This window comes from Astatotilapia calliptera, chromosome 9 (assembly GCF_964374335.1).
Source record: "Astatotilapia calliptera chromosome 9, fAstCal68.1, whole genome shotgun sequence".
Classification (NCBI taxonomy): Eukaryota; Metazoa; Chordata; class Actinopteri; order Cichliformes; family Cichlidae; genus Astatotilapia; species Astatotilapia calliptera.
In genome coordinates, this window is record NC_137430.1 from 26,511,640 (window position 1) to 26,527,829 (window position 16,190).

The 16,190-nt window shown below is 39.9% G+C and overlaps 1 protein-coding gene across 4 annotated transcripts in view; it reads left to right on the forward strand.

Moving 5' to 3' along the window:
* The window catches only part of LOC113029320 (A-type potassium channel modulatory protein DPP6), a 263,030-nt gene that overhangs the window by 215,447 nt on the left and 31,393 nt on the right, over positions 1–16,190 (forward strand). For all 4 annotated transcript variants that reach the window (XM_026180141.2, XM_026180142.2, XM_026180138.2 and 1 more), the window contains 4 exons: positions 8,516–8,610; positions 9,049–9,123; positions 11,179–11,231; positions 13,382–13,463. In XM_026180141.2, the coding sequence (XP_026035926.1) occupies positions 8,516–8,610; positions 9,049–9,123; positions 11,179–11,231; positions 13,382–13,463 (305 nt within the window). The remainder of the gene's footprint in view (positions 1–8,515; positions 8,611–9,048; positions 9,124–11,178; positions 11,232–13,381; positions 13,464–16,190) is intronic.

The window sequence follows — 16,190 nt, forward strand, 5'->3', positions numbered from 1 at the left end:
CGCAGTTATTTATGCTTGGAGCATTTTTTTTCTAATGAATCCACATGCAATTATTATGTACTTGTCAACATTCGGATTCAAACGGTTCTATGATTTACTTTGTGAATAATGAATAAGTGTTTATTTGAACAGTGAGGTAACTCACTGTAATATCTTTTTAAACAAGACCGGCTGATCATTGCTATGTTGTGTGTCATTAATACTTTGTTTAGAATCCCCCCCCCCCCCCCCCCTCCCGAATGATTTTAATTGTTATGAGCATATGCTTGTTTTTTTATTTTCTATCCAAGTTCAGTAATTTGTTTGCAAGCACAAAGAAACACAGTAGTGCTGCACTATAACACACACATTGAAGGAAACGCTAAAGCACATTGAAGCCGTGCAAATCAAACAGCAACAGAGGCCGTGGGTTTATGAGGTGTACATGAGCAGCTGGAACTGATGAAATGACTGTCACTTTATTGGCTGTGAGGTAAATCAATAATAGTACTCAAGGATTCATTTCAAATTGAGTTGATAGGCAACAAAAAGCAATAAGGTCTAAGTTGATGGAGGCACCCTGAAAACACTTTTATAAGCCTGTGAGAGTCATCTTGAAGGGAATATGGAGTTAGGTGAGGGGAGAGTTTTTGAGGACTTCATGTTTTGCAAATTCTCAACTCCACTTCTCTTTTTATTAAATGTGTGTTGGCTGTCTAAACAATATCAAATCTCATATAGTTTGTTTTATTTAAACTGCTGTTGAGCAATTTACTGCATCTGCAAGCCACTTTACAGCACAAAAGGGTGGGTTTCAAAGTGGTTTGCAGGAACAGCTTGAAAAGGAAGACTCAGGGTGGTCTAATCGCTGCAAAAGGGAAAGAAACTTGGTTTGCCTATAGTGGGTCTGACTGAAACTAACTTGCCTTGTCTAAGATAAAAGTCCTGTCTGTGGGATCCTGATGCAAGCGGCCTATTGAGTGTTTAGTTCTTTAAACATAGCACTGATTTCTCTGATCTGTAGATTCCTTCTTTTTTTTTTTTTTACTGTCCCCCCCACTGCCTTGATATACTCAAGGTCCAAGTAAATCAGATAATTACAAAGAAAAACGTTCTCTTCATCCCTAATGTTAAACAGCGTGAAGCAGAAATAAATTGGCATGTGTTTTTTTTGGGGGGGGGTTTTCCAGCGCTGGTTGTGGATTGAGAAGCTGAAGTGTCGGTGAGTAATGAGGCCAGCAGGCGAGACTGATTGGCATTCCTGATAAACATAAATGACTTCCACTGTGAAAACTGGCCAGAAGCAGGTTGGCTGTAGCCGTGGGTGGTTTCATGTGTTCTCAGCAAGTTCATATTTGAGGTTTTTGCTCATTTGTTTGCCCTGCCATTCATTTGGTAGCGCACTCATTTATCAAGTAAGTCAAAAATAGAATTTGAATTCCGTGGTGCTGCTTGTCCTGCTTTACAGCAGTGGAGATAAATAAACACATCTATTATGGGGAATACCCTTTGAAGAGCCATAGATGAAAGAAGCCAAATTACTAGAAATATAAAGAGCGATTTTTAATTAAAACTCCTGTTGAATTTTTTATTAACCTATATTTTACTGCACATCTAAGCTTTAGGGCTGTATTTCTGTATTGGAGACTTCGTTTTAGTTAGCCACTGACAGACACTATAATTTTCCCCAGCAGCTTGTGTCACTTTCATCAAACCAGTCATCATGCATAGCCTTGGGCATGGACAAATGACCTGGAACTGACAAGAAAAATTCCATTTCATCCAGAAGTTAACACTGAAACCCTGGCTCACCTCAGGACTTATAATATAGCCCAAAGAAACTACCCGTTTCACTGCGGTTTTTAATCACATGGTGATGTATTATGTGGAGGGAACTGTTCAAGGTTAGGGCCATTAAAGTACTATATATTTCCATTCCCTTTTGTGATGTATAAATTATTTCCTTATATGTATTACTTTTATGCTCAGGATGAGAGGACAGTTGATCTGTGCTCCCACTTCATGGTTAGGGTAAGGAGTAGTTACAACAGTAACTGAATTATGTCTTTTTTCCCCCTTTTTTGTTGGTTTACTTATACAACTTTGGTGACTTCTTACCTTCTACCTTCCTATTATAAAATACAAGACACGGCCTTCCAGTGCTTTCATGGATTTGTTGTACTATATTGTGTTTCTTGTATTCTTGTGTGATTTACAGCCTCGACAGTCTTGAGCAACTGTTACAGCACGATCCCCCTGCTGGGATTAATAAAGCTTTTGTGGTTTTGTTTCTGATAACATGCTTGTTAAAGACTCTGCTCACCCAGGAACACTCTCCGGAGAGCAGTGAATGCAGTGAATGAAGTGTTATGTCTTCTCGAAAAACCTCAAGTCGGATAAAGATCTCAGACAGACAGAAAAATCAGCAGCATTGTATTAAAAAAATCTTAACACTGAACTGTTACAGTGTTGTTACTTTTTTTTGCAATGTCTATGTATGATGTCACATTATTTCAGACAGCCTGACCACTCACAGAGCTACCGTAACATTTAAAAATGGAGGTGAATTTTTGCATTATGGATTCCTTTTAACTTTGAGAGACTACTAGAGTCAATTTTCCTTGAAGTAGTATTAACTAGCCTTCTCTAATTTGTCATTCTAATTAACCTGCCATTCTGCACATGAACCATAAAGTTTGAATGGAATTTTAATGAAGCCAAGAGTACAGTGAAGCTACTGAAGTGTCAGGACAGGTGGATGAATAATTTGGTACAATGTGAGTCTTGTTTGCATAGGTTAGGCCATCAGTCATATTGATAATGATTGTGAGCCTGTTCTTACCAAGTGAGGTGCTAAAAACTAGGATTGCAACAACAAATGCTAAAAATTCAAATGGATAGATACATCTTTTAGCCATTTTGCTGTAGAGTATATTATGGACACTAGTGAACTTACGAGGTACAAAAGGTGAGGCAGCAGCACCATGTTGGAGAATGCTTTGAAAAAAGTCTGGCTGCTCCAGCTCACAACTTAAGAGGACGTAAGGGCTTTGGCTTGTTTACCTTGTATCTCACTGTCTGAGCCTCCAGCAATGTTTCTGTCTAATCAGAACTCACGCAATTATGCAACCAATTTTCAGCCTTAATTTCAGTAGATTAACACAAGCGTTGAGAAAAAAGAAAAATGGCCTGAGATGCGCCCCCTCTTAACACACGTCCCTAAATTTAATGGCTACGTGCTTGTTGAGCAGCTGTTTGTTATTTACCATTTTATCAAACACGAGAGTGGAAATTTACACTTCAGTTTGATAAGTAAATAGGCTACCATGGAAATTAAGGTTTTCATAATGTGTCTCAAAAAGCAAAAATCTATTGTAGGAATATTAAAGAATATGGCTTGGCAGGAAACAGCATTTTACTACTAAATTAAAGCAGTAATGCAAAAATAAATTCAAAAATGACAAATGAGCTGGTAGATGAAGAGGCAGAGGTCTTGTGAAGGAGCAGAAATCCATGCATACTGCAAGCTTAATGACTGCACAGCCACTCAAGAATGCTCTCCGGGACTTACATGGACATGTTTCCTTGCCAACAATCAATACTTCATGACTGTAACATCTGAGGATTAGCTACAAGATGCAAACCCCTGAAAAACTTCAAAAACAGAAAGACCAGGTTGCAAAGGCATATTTAAGGAACCTGTAGAATTTTTGAACAAAGTTTTATGCGCTCATGAAACAAACATCAGCCTTGGGGAAAAAATGATAGTAAGAGCAAATTATTGGAGAGAAAAGGGAGCTAACCATAACAAGCTCATCTGTTAAAAGTAATGGCAGAGCATCGTTAGGGTTGGATGTCTTTGATGGATGTCTATAGATTGAGAGTTCAGGCTATCTTTTTCTAGATTTCCATAAATTATTAGATAATATGACTTTGTTTGCTGGGTTGGCATCTGATCTAGGTGCTTCCTGGTGCTTTGGAACTGTCCAACTGTGAGGAGGCCCCAGAAAAGACCTGAAAAGGCTGGAGAGATTATCTCTCCTAACCACCTTCCAGAATGTTTGACTGACCTTTCTGAAGTATTGGAAGAGGTGTCAGGAGAGAGAGCGGTCTAGTGATGTTCGCTTAGACTTAGTAAAATGCCTTAGTAAGGTATTGGACCAGCAGAATAATTCATTGTATTGATATTGATTGGTATTGATTCTGTAAGCCTCTAATACTCTACTGGAGGGTTGGAACAGTATTATTCCACTAGATATTCCCTCATTTAGTGTTTTAATGATGTTGGAAAGTACTGTCTGTACAAAATCTCCTATATGTGAAGAGTGGGATTAGGATTTAGTGACCACAAAGGCCATTATTCAGTTCTGAATAATATACAGTGGTTGTTGGCTAAGGCTTAGGACCAGCTTAGAGTAGGTTGTCTACTAATCGGAAGGTTGGTGGTTTTGGTGGCTGCTCCACTATGCATGCCGCAATATTGTTGGGCAAGATACTAAACCCTGAGTTGCTACTGTGTTCATCGGAGTGTAAAAGTTAGCAAGACAGCATGCAGATAACGAAAAAAGTCCTTCTGTGAATGGGTGTATGAGACGTGTGGCATGAAGCGCATTGAGGAGAAAAGCTGTGTGTAAGAACCGATCCATTCTTCATACTCATCAAACCTCATCAATGAAGGCATGATCGTCCTGGAAGGGACCACTTCCATCAAGATAATCTGATCACTCTGAACAAATTGAGTTCAGTTTTAATTTGTTTAATTTGTCATCACTTTGTTCATCTTTTTGTATCAATGCTAATCTGCTCAATTCAGTGAGCCTCAATTAGTAGCTGTTACTTTATTTTTCAAATGAATATGCAGAAACCTGTGCAAACATTAGGATGTGGACTGGAGGACAGAGTCCCCCGCCCCGAAAAAAATTGTCCATAAAGCTCATATGCAAACTTTATGTAAATCTGTGGCCTTCTTTCTGTCTGCCTCACTTAAGTTATGTTGCCTTGCATCTCTGCCCCCCTCTCTCCCACCTTCTTGCCGCTCCCTCTGACTCCCTGGAGTGAGGCTGGGTTAGGGCTGTGCCCAGGGCAGCAGGCTGTTTTAATAAGACATACTGCCATGGAAAGGTATAGATCAGAGGAGAAAACAGCGCTCTGGGCTAATGCACAGCAAGTCAAGGCAGAGAGGAAAGTAAGAGGGAGAACGTCAGGGGAAGAGAGAGAGCTAGAAAGAGGTAGATTGAAGGGAAGACATAATGCCTAGGGTCCTGTGAAAGAATAGATGGCTTTGTGTCTTTGAAAGAGCACAAAACAAAGAGCAGGAGAGGTGAAGGAGTGATGATAAGGTCTAAAATGATGAACTCAGCAGGAGGGCTTATATAAGGGTGGTGATGGGAAGGATTTGAGAGATCTGTGGTATCTGTGAAGTGTCTCGAGGCATGTGGTTAACGGAGATCAGTAGTTTGGTGAGAAATAAAGATGAAAAAGGTGCCTTAAAGAGATGCGGGTCTCTGAATTTAAGCCGAAGCCCAACTGTGAAAACAAAGTGTGTCACAAAGCAAAATAAAGTCCTGTCAATCTCCTTGGCATCTGATTTAATAACCATTTTGCCTTTTTTACTCATTCAAGCCGCGATATTCGGCAATTAGCATTTCATATACAAAAGTAGACCTTTAAAAAGATGTCAAACAAAGTCAAACTAAAATAATGACTCATGATGGGGAGGGAAAATCAGCATCTTTTTATTTATCACCATGATTTCCATGAAGGGGTCCATTTCTACCCTTGTTAGTATGCCAATGGTTTTTAACAAGGAGACAAAAGCTGTTGAGGGGGCGTTCGGCTATGCCTTTCTAAAAATGTCTGAAACCGCTCTCCCAAGCACGTTCTGAATTAAAGCCATTGTGATGGTAATTTTGTCACCTCTAATGGACAATTAGATATGCTAGCAGATAGAAAGCACTCTGCATAACAATCTCTGGGTTCTAATTACCTCACCAAATGGCGTGGTTGCTCATGTGCCTATGGATCACTAAACCAATAAGACAGGGGAGCGGAGATAGACTGAAGGTGAAAGGGGGCAGTAGCTGTATTAAACGTATCCTTCCCTGGCCGCCTAAAATTAAGAATTAAAAAAAAATCAAGGTGAAGTATTAATTAGCAGCTGAAATTGTTAACACCATGAATTATTAAGTTGAATTGTTAAGCATGCATAATGGAGAAAAAGTTTAATATTGGTGAATATCTGTTAAATTGATTAGTAGCTACATGAATGGAAGAAATAGTAAGGCAAGGCAAGGCAAGTTTATTTGTATAGCACAATTCAACAACAAAGTGATTCAAAGTGCTTTACAGAGACATTAGAAACAAGAACAAATAAAAAGCATGATTTAAAATTGATTAAAACAAGCAAATAAACTAACTAACTAATTAACAAACAAACAAACAAACAAAACAGTATATAAAATCAAAACAGATAAAATCAGAACAGTAGATAAAATCAGTAGTTAAATGTAAGTTTTGAAATTTAAGCTTAAAAGTGTGGATTTGGTGCTTTATTCAAATGCAGCTGAGAACAGGTGAGTCTTCAACCTGGATTTAAATAAACTGAGTGTTTCAGCTGATCTGAGGCTTTCTGGGAGTTTGTTCCAGATATAAGGAGCATAAAAGCTGAATGCAGCTTCTCCGTGTCTGGTTCTGACTCTGGGAACTGATAAAAGACCGGATCCAGATGACCTGAGGGATCTGGATGGTTCATACTGGGTCAGGAGGTCATTGATGTATTTTGGTCCTAAACCATTCAGAGCTTTATAGACCAGCATCAGAACTTTAAAGTCTATCCTCTGACGGACAGGCAGCCAGTGTAAGGACCTCAGAGCTGGACTGATGTGGTCCACTTTTTTGGTCTTAGTGAGGACTCGAGCAGCAGAGTTCTGAATGAGCTGTAGTTGTCTGACTGATTTTTTAGGTAGACCTGTAAAGATGCTGTTACAGTAATCAAGCCTACTAAAGATGAATGCATGGACTAGTTTTTCCAGGTCCTGTTGAGACATCAGATCTTTTATCCTTGAAATATTCTTGAGGTGATAGTAAGCTGACTTTGTTATTGTCTTAATGTGTTTTTCTAAGTTTAGGTCTGCATCCATCACTACACCCAAATTTCTCGCCTGGTTTGTGGTTTTTAGATGTATAGATTGAAGTTCTCTGGTGACCTGTAATCGTTTTTCTTTGGCGCCAAAGACTATTACTTCAGTTTTGTTTTTGTTTAGCTGGAGAAAATTGTGGCACAACCAGTCATTAATTTCCTCAATGCATTTACCAAGAGCCTGTACAGGGCCTCGGTCTCCTGGTGACATTGTGATATATATTTGTGTGTCATCTGCATAGCTGTGATAGTTTATTTTGTTGTTGTTTATAATCTGTGCCAGTGGGAGCAGTTTAAACAATTTAAGATCAACTTCAAATGGAAAAAAAATGTAATTTTAAGTGTAAACTTATTTCAATAATACATTTGAAAATTCTAGATAAAAAAGGTCTAAAAAATATTTTTAAAAAGTAAAAAGTTCTGATTCATACTATAATACATACAGTGGGCGTGTCTACACTGGGGAAAGCACCAATCAGGACTGAGCAATATTTGAATTAAAATCTGATGCTGTGTTAATTAAATCTGACCAAAGTTTAGCGGTAAATAAGGTGAGGTAAAAAAATAAAAGCTGCTCTTTAGTACTTGTCACTAAGAATGTTTTATCACACTGTAATGACTGAAACTGTACCAAATAGACATTTTAAGTCTTGTTTCAAATGAACTAATGTTAAAATGCAAGTAGTTGGTGGTTTGTGAAAGTTAAAAATAAGGCAGCTTGCATTCTTCAATAAAATGCATACATTCACACTGGATTTTAATCCTGTAACAATCACATTGCGAAACAAAGGCCTGATGCCAGACAGTTTATTATTGAGGACGGAGCTCTTCATTTGGCCACATATAGCAGAAAAACATAACAAGGCACAGTCTGACAAATTGTTGGCATCAGAATTGCGATCACAGTCATGACACAGACAATTGGGCAGCCCTGCTCTCTCTGCTTTTGCTGCACATCTTTGCTCTGCTTTGCTTTGCTTTTATTTTTGATTGCACCACTAAGCATTCGTGCCATTAAGTGACCTGTTAATAATTGTTATACTGGTTGATTACAAAAAACGAATTTATTTTTGGCTGCTGATGGAACTCAAACAAGTCTAATTCAATATCCCTTTGATATTAAAAATCTAATAAGTGGAAGCATCCTCTGAAGTTTAATTATGTTGTCAGTGTCCCTGACAGGTAACAACTCCATTAACACAAAAAAATGAAGGCTGCTGACTATCATGTCTGCTTTTACTTAATTTTTAGAAGGGAAATATTTTTTTGAACCCACACTTTTAATTTGCAGAACTGGTGACAGAATATAGTTTCTGGCTTTATCAATATGTCTGCAATTTTCTTAATTTCTTACCAATGTCTAACTTTTTTCTTCCTGTCTTCTGTCTCATCATCCAGGTAATGAGCTGCTGTACCGCAATCAGGACGGCGACGTCGTCAAGTTCAACGTCGACACCAACGAGCAAACCATCTTAGTGCATAACAAGAAATTTGTAAGTCTTTTCGTCTTACAATCAAAGCACTGAAGGGCTGAGCATGATTGCCTATGAGTTCGATTCAAACATTTCCAATAGTGTCAACAAATCAAAGAACCTAAAGCTTTTTTGTGTGTTTTTTCCCCACAAATGATCCATTTTCAGAGTGAAATGTGAGCTGCATATTTAACACTTGGTGAAATGTCAAAATGGAGATGTAGCATCAGTGTCACAGCAGCTTGGGTGACAACACGCAACATTATGTCTGCCATCAAATCACCAAGCCCTAGTGCAAAGACTAATGCAGCTCCCATTTGCTTTAGGAACCAAGCAATCTGTCAAACGCAGTCAGTTAAGGACCAGTTTAATGAAAAACTGCCATGCGTGATCGGAGGTCTCTTCTTTTTATTGTATGCATTTTTTTTCTTCTTCTAACATCCTTCTTTTGATTCCTAGGAAATGTACAAAGCCAGCAAGTATGAGGTCTCTCCTGACCTGAAGCATGTGCTGCTGGCCTACAATGTTGCACCGGTGAGCATCTCATTTGTTTGCTTGTTTTTTGAATTAGCAACCTGACAGCCAAATATGTCAGCCACCACTGCTGAGGGGTGGGGTGTAGGCCTGCAATGAAGCATAGGCAGTGGGGGGGGTGGAGGGAGGAGAAAGTAATCATGGCGGGGTGTGAAGGCCTGTCGCACGTCGCTGCCTGTCAGCGAGGGTGGCGGGGGCTAGCTAAGCCAAGCAGAACTGTACTGAGGGAGGCACAAACAAACCCCTCGATGCTACACGGCCTCGCGGACAGGGAGATGAGATCAACAGCAGCACCATCATATGCATCAAAGCATTTTAGCTCCTGATACAGGTGGATCAAATATATTGATCCATTTAGTTAGATGATAGTTGCCTGTTTACTACTGCGTCACCACTTAGTCACTGTAGAGAGAACTGGTTCCTGTTGTTAGTTTATGGAGGATGCTGGCAGAAACACTGTATAACCTTGTGTTATTGCCTGAGATGAATTGAAGATATTACAGCACACTCGAGTGTGGTGGAATGTACGTGTTTGCATTTATTATTCAACTAGACCACCATCACCTTGATAGATGACAGTCATTCCTGCTATATGCTCATCGTAGCACAGTCGGCACACATTCATGCACTATGAGATGCGGTATGGTTCATGTTTTTATTAAATACCCCACTTGTATTATAAAACATGGACAAACGCTCTTCCTGAAGATGTGTCTCTACTGGGAGATGTTCCTGGATACATAATGTCTGACTGTTGAGTGCCTACTGTAACAAAAACTGTCATTTAAAAAGTAAAAGGTTAGGATTTCAAAGACACGCCATAGCCGTCGTTAATCTGGTCGACATAAGTGTGGTTTGATCTGCCGATTAAATCCAAAATCAGCTGGTTTAAATTAAATCGATCTATCCTTCAGGGTTATGTCGTTGTGGTCCTTTTCACCATTTCTAGTGCAGCTGCTATTTTTTGATCACTCCCTGGAAGTCACAGGTCAGGTCGTTTGGACCAAATGTCCACCCTCCAGTGCCTCGGGGCTTTACACTGACAGTCAGACCTTGGGGGACAAATTCAAGTAACAACCTTGCTCCTGGTTGCACTCCTGATCTCATGCACTGCCTTCAGGCTTTGGACAGTGAGGACTTTTTGACTTGAAACTCCTGCTTGGTGTCTTGGTACACAGCTCTCATTACCAGCAATGATCTTCGACATGAAAGTCAGGCCAATTCGACACAGAAGTTAATGTTCTCGCTCTGGGCAAATTTGAGCTCCATGGTGAAATCCCAAACTCTGAGCGCGAGTGGTCAGAATGGGACTTCCAGCCAGCAATCTAAAAATAGCAACAGTGCTGGAAGTCGCCCAGAGGTGCACAATGTCACACATGTACTGTTTTCTGACAGCACGCACGTAGAGAAATAAGTCTATTGCAACAACAGAATGGTAAATTGGGCTCCATATTGACTATTCTGACTTCACAGCAGTCTGAAGAATCCTTTGTCTGTTTTTTTTCCCCCTCCTCAAACTGCACCGAGTATCAGAGATGCCGCTGGATGCGGCCAGAAATGTGTGACTGAATTGCAGCCTTACTGAGGTGTCACAGTGTATTGACCCAGTGTTGAGTACACAACATCACTGCAGCAAGATAAGACATTAAACCCTTGAATTTCCAGGGGATGGTGGGTTACTGTCAGCCTTTGGTACTGATATGAATAAAATACTGTCATATTGATATGGAGCATTGTGGCTTTGGGATGAGGCCATTCTTCTTTTTCTTCTTCTTCTTTTTTAATTTAGAAGGAAACTTGAGATTTTATGGCAGCACTTCACAGTATTTCCTCAAAATTACCTGCTTAACAAGGATTCTTTTCATTTTGAAGTTCAAAGGTTTAATTATCATCAGTCCTAATGCAGTTTTTGTTTTCTTTACTTTCAAAGAAGATACTGTTGTACCTAATATAAGTAAACAGGGCAATTATGATGTCTTAATTGATTCTGCTATGAGAACAAAGAATTGGCAAGAATTAAAATGTCAAGGTTAAATATCCTACATCTCATTCCAGGTGTACCAGTATTCCTACACGGCCTTCTACATCATCTGCAGTCTGGAAACACCGTAAGTACACATCAGGGCTGAGTCACTCCATTAAAATTGTTTTTCTCATATTATCTCACCTGACCTTTCTGCCTGTGAAAATGTGAAAGAAACTCATTTACACCTGTTTTGCCAACTACCTCCCACAAAGCACCTCTGACATCAACCACACTGTTTACTTCCAAACCTGCACTTGTGCAGTCTGCGAAGCGAAACGGTGCTATCAGATAATCCGCAGCCTCAAATCGCAGCTGTAGTCAGCCGCAGCCACAACATAGGCAGATGTTTATCCTCATTCACCCTGTCCTGAGTTAGCCCTTTGACGACAGACCTCGACTTAAGAAGCGCTCAAAAACAGAAGGTAAATTACCAGAGCAAGGATTAGATTCAGCACACACCTGTCAAAATGAACTACAGTTCACAGAAGAAAGTTACACTAATAGCACTGCCTTGTTTTGAAAATGAGCCTTTTTCTGCAATGTCAAGAGATCTTGAAGATCTCTCGTCCTTCAACGTTAAGCTGTTAAAAACAGCTAAAGAAAGGAGCACGTAACAATGAAAAACCTGCCGTGTTCATGTTTCTGTGTGTTCTCTGCTTTTTATTATAACTAGAAACGTGACAGAGGAAAACCAATTAAACCTTATTTCTTAACATTTACTTAGGTAGGATCACAATCGTACTGTTTGCTGTTCTAAAACATATTTCATCATGTTACTTAGTCGCTGCCAAAAGAAAGTATCTTCTTGTACCACTCTTTACATTTCTTTTGCATTATTCTGCAACATGGCCTCTGATGCATTGTCACGTAATTACCAGTTAACAGTATAAACCTCAGGCTACAGTTTCACAGACTGACACAAATCTCTATCCTAATGAGACCACGCACAAGATCTTTCTGCTGCTGTTTAAGTATTAATTCAAAGCCGACAGCAAAGTTGGTGAAAACCATCCCAAAGTGCACTTCACAGCAATTTTCACAGTGATTCTGCTGGAGAAACAGGTGCACGCAGAATTCAAGGTTACAGAGCTACAAACCTGCTCATCACTGCTTTTTTTACCCATTAAAAATGAAACGTCGGCAGTTTGGATGCGGTTGGCATGCCCTAAGTTTTTGGGTTCCTGTTTCTTGCTACCAGTGTTGTATCTTTGCAGGTCCAGTGGATAGTTGTTTCTTGGCTGGGCATAGTTAGCACTATACCCTCTGTGTTTCCAGATCACCATGTACGCTCAACAGGAACTGACGCTCATTGTGGCACAAATGTGTACAAAAATTTGAGGTACATTCGCTCCCTGGTATTCGCGAGGGTTAGGGACCACTTCACTGAAAACGCTATAACTGCATATTTTAATTTTAATGAAAAAAGCAAATATTTTAGATGTGCTCTATGAAAAAAATCAGCATATAGGCAAATTTTCCGCAAATAATTTGAAGTTACGTTCCACAGTAAAATCCGTGAATACTGAACCGCGAATAGGCGGCTGTTCACTGTATTTGATTATTTTGTCATATCCACCTGTAATGCAATTAATTGAAGACCATTAGAAGAATGCGATGTGAAAACAAGACACACAGGAAATCCAGTTTGGAAGCATCAGTTTACCAGCTGATGAATGTAACTGTGAGCAAACCCACGCAGGTACACTGAGCAGGTTCAAACCTAGAACCTTGTTGCCATTCAGTGACAGAAAAGAGCAAAACTACTGCCAGTCTAGCTAAAAAGCCTCCCCTGCCAAGTCATATTAGAGGCGTTTTTGTGCTGTGACTATCCACCTTACTTATTTCCCTTTTGAATTACTTCCACACCAGGTCACAGTATGACAGCACTGTCAGCAGCTCTCCTGCTTAAACCTATTTAAATGCTGCCACCCAGTGGTGCTGCGTCGAAAAACACCTGCGCTGATGTCCTCATTCATTCTGCGCTCCAGACAAAGACACAGAGGCAGTGGCACCTCTAATTCTGCAGCCTGCACTGCGCAGCACTTTTCCCAATAAGGAGAGGTGACACTGTTATAGAGTGGGGATATTTATGGATACACTTAAAGCTTTGTTCTCAGATGTTGTACACTTGTTCCTCTGCCGCCGGATCACTGGGAGCAGACAGTCATTGTGTTTATGTGCCTTCACGTTTGTCTGATAGTGGGGGTTTTTTCACCTGTCTGTGCGCCCCAGGGAAACGTGGAACCTGAACCCTCCAGAGGTGCGAAACGCTCAGCTTCAGTATGCAGGCTGGGGACCCCAGGATCAGCAACTGGTACGAGCTGCATGAATCCCCTCTTTCATATCTGCTTTCAAACTAATTAATTTTTCATTCAGTTTCAGTAAAAAAAAAAAAAAAAAAAAAAGGAAAAAAACTAAACATAAATAAAAAAAATCTGGAAAGATCCATCTGAGAGGTTTAGAAACTTGCCCTTGGTGTAAAAAAAGTGCAGAAAACCCAACTTTGCAGCACACAGACGGAAATATAAGTTAAGTTTTCACAACCTGTGTCCTTCGCTGCCTGTTTTTAATTTTAATAGGTGATAGAATTAATTATATTTGAAGGTGCTTCAGCCAGAGGGACCTATATATTTCACAACCCAATGGGAGGAGTTACAGTGAGTGAGTGGAATTCTGGCTTCTTTTTGTGCCCTTGGTTTAAACCTGCTTTAATCAATTGTTGTGGCCACCTGAGTGCAGCGAGCTGCAAACCCAACACTGGCAGATCATTATTTTTTAAATAACAAGCATATGGCAAATATTAGCTTAGATAAATTAGCGAATGCAGAGTGGCACGCTGTGTAATAAATGCTCACAAAGAAAACGGTGGCCGTTACAACCTATGTCTAAAAATGTGTCGTTTCATGCATCGGTTAAAACACTGGACTCCAGGTACACGACGCCCAGCTGGAAACACTTCACCTACCCAAGATTCACAGACTTTACAGAAAATGTTACATTTTTGTGATTTATATCGTTATCGGGACGATAGATGTTTTATATCGGGATATGAGATTTTGGTCATATTGCACAGCCCTACCCCAAACAATGTTTGAATGTTAAAAATGCTGGATTTGCATTGTAGTGTGCGTGGTCAAAATTAAACTCTGTGGAAACAGCGTTAAATAAGCGCAGCATTTCTGTGCCCAGAAGACAAATCAACAAACCAAACACAATAGCAGAGAGCTGCCACGGAAATGAAAATAGTATTTGGTGTGGCTTGTATTAGCCTCTAGCGCAGGGAGTTCTCAAAGTTTGATGACTGAGTGCCAGTTTAGGTGCCAGCACAGGCTTGAGGGCTGCACTGGAGAAATGAAAACTTTTAGGTGCTGTTTTATGTTGGTAATTCTCATTTTTGAGCTTGTTTTTTTTACCATTAGTCAGGAGGCCGTTATATTTCTTTACACCAGCTGTATTTGTCAAAGTTAGGAAGGTTGAGTCTGCTACAAAGGATACAACAGAGGACCTGCAGATGAAGAGAAATGCTCTCTATCTGTGCTGCACTATCACACCATGAGATGAACTATGGATGAATAGTAGTGCATTAGTAGTGCAGTAATTGATGAAACCTTATTACACCATAATTAAGGTGTCATGACCTTTATTACCCTTAAATTTGGTCCAAGTAAGGCCTGTATTCTGAATCGGTTTGGTCTCATTGGTGAGGTATGACAATTACTGCTCCACGAGCATGGTCCTAGAATTGGGGCACAGCTAATCTTTATCTTTCAAATGCCCCATTTTCCTCCAGTTGTTGATATGGTGTAAGTTATAATCCTTGAAAACAAACAGTTTTGTCCCTCAGGGTTTGAATCATCCCGATGAGTCGCTGATATTTCCCAGTAAACACATTTGAAATTAAACACTGCTGTTTGAATCACAAGAAGCAATGGTCCTTTGCAACTGTTCTGCGATGAAGCATCCCCCCACACACATACACCTTCCTTCCTCACACAATCAGACTTGTCAGGGTATTAATGAAATTCAGTGTGTTGGTTTGCAGGGCAGTCAGACTGTGTGATTACATCCTGCAGCACAATGCTATTAATTACCTGTTATCTCGTCACTGGATTAATTAACGCTCTTGCTAGATTGATATAGCCTCAAGTTTCCCACCATTAGTCATGAAGCTGTATTACTTTCAGCTGCTGAGTTTTGTTAGCATGAAACTGAGCAGCTGGTATTCCTGAAGGTTCAGGTGCCCTCTTGTCAAGGAGGTTGCGGTTGCGAGAGACGTCCATCAACTGAAACAAGCTGGCACAGACTTCGAGCCAAGGCATGTGTTGTGATATCTGCACTCCTAATATACGTAAATCAACACACCTGTTATCCTTTTCCCAAATCCCTTATGCACATGATTAAATCTCCTTTACGTTCCCATAGAAACTGCTCACATACATGCCCGTGCAAAAACACAGCTGTCCAGACACATGTTTAGCAATTTGTTAGGCTAAAAAGTCAGTGTAAGTGGATAAATAAGGGTCGTTGTGTTTTCTCTGCAACAAAAGCAGGTTGAGGAGTTTGCTTTTATACTCTTTAACATGTGGTCCACAAATATTCACGCAGATTTGGGTGTGTTACATTAGCTCGTTTCTATCTGTCTGAGCTCCTTCACATTCACACCTGTAAACAGCTGCTCTTACACAAGCCTAAAACATAATTAAAAAAGAGACGCGATCAAGCTTTGCAGCAACAGCACCGGATCTATGGAATAATCTACATATCTGCACACACATTTAAACTCATACATTCTCCTTGCTATTTGGCCCCGGTGTGACATTCTTGTTTTATTTTATTTTGTTTTGTATTTATTTTATATTGTCATATTTTGATGTACGCTGTCCACAGCATTTCTGCATTTTAGTGTTGATTTTCTGTGAGCTGTATATTTTTATTATACAGCACTATGCTCAACTCTGTGTTTTTAAATGTGCTTTATAAACACATTTGACTTTGACCTTGACAATACGCTACAGTCGCATTACGGAAAACTGATTGACAA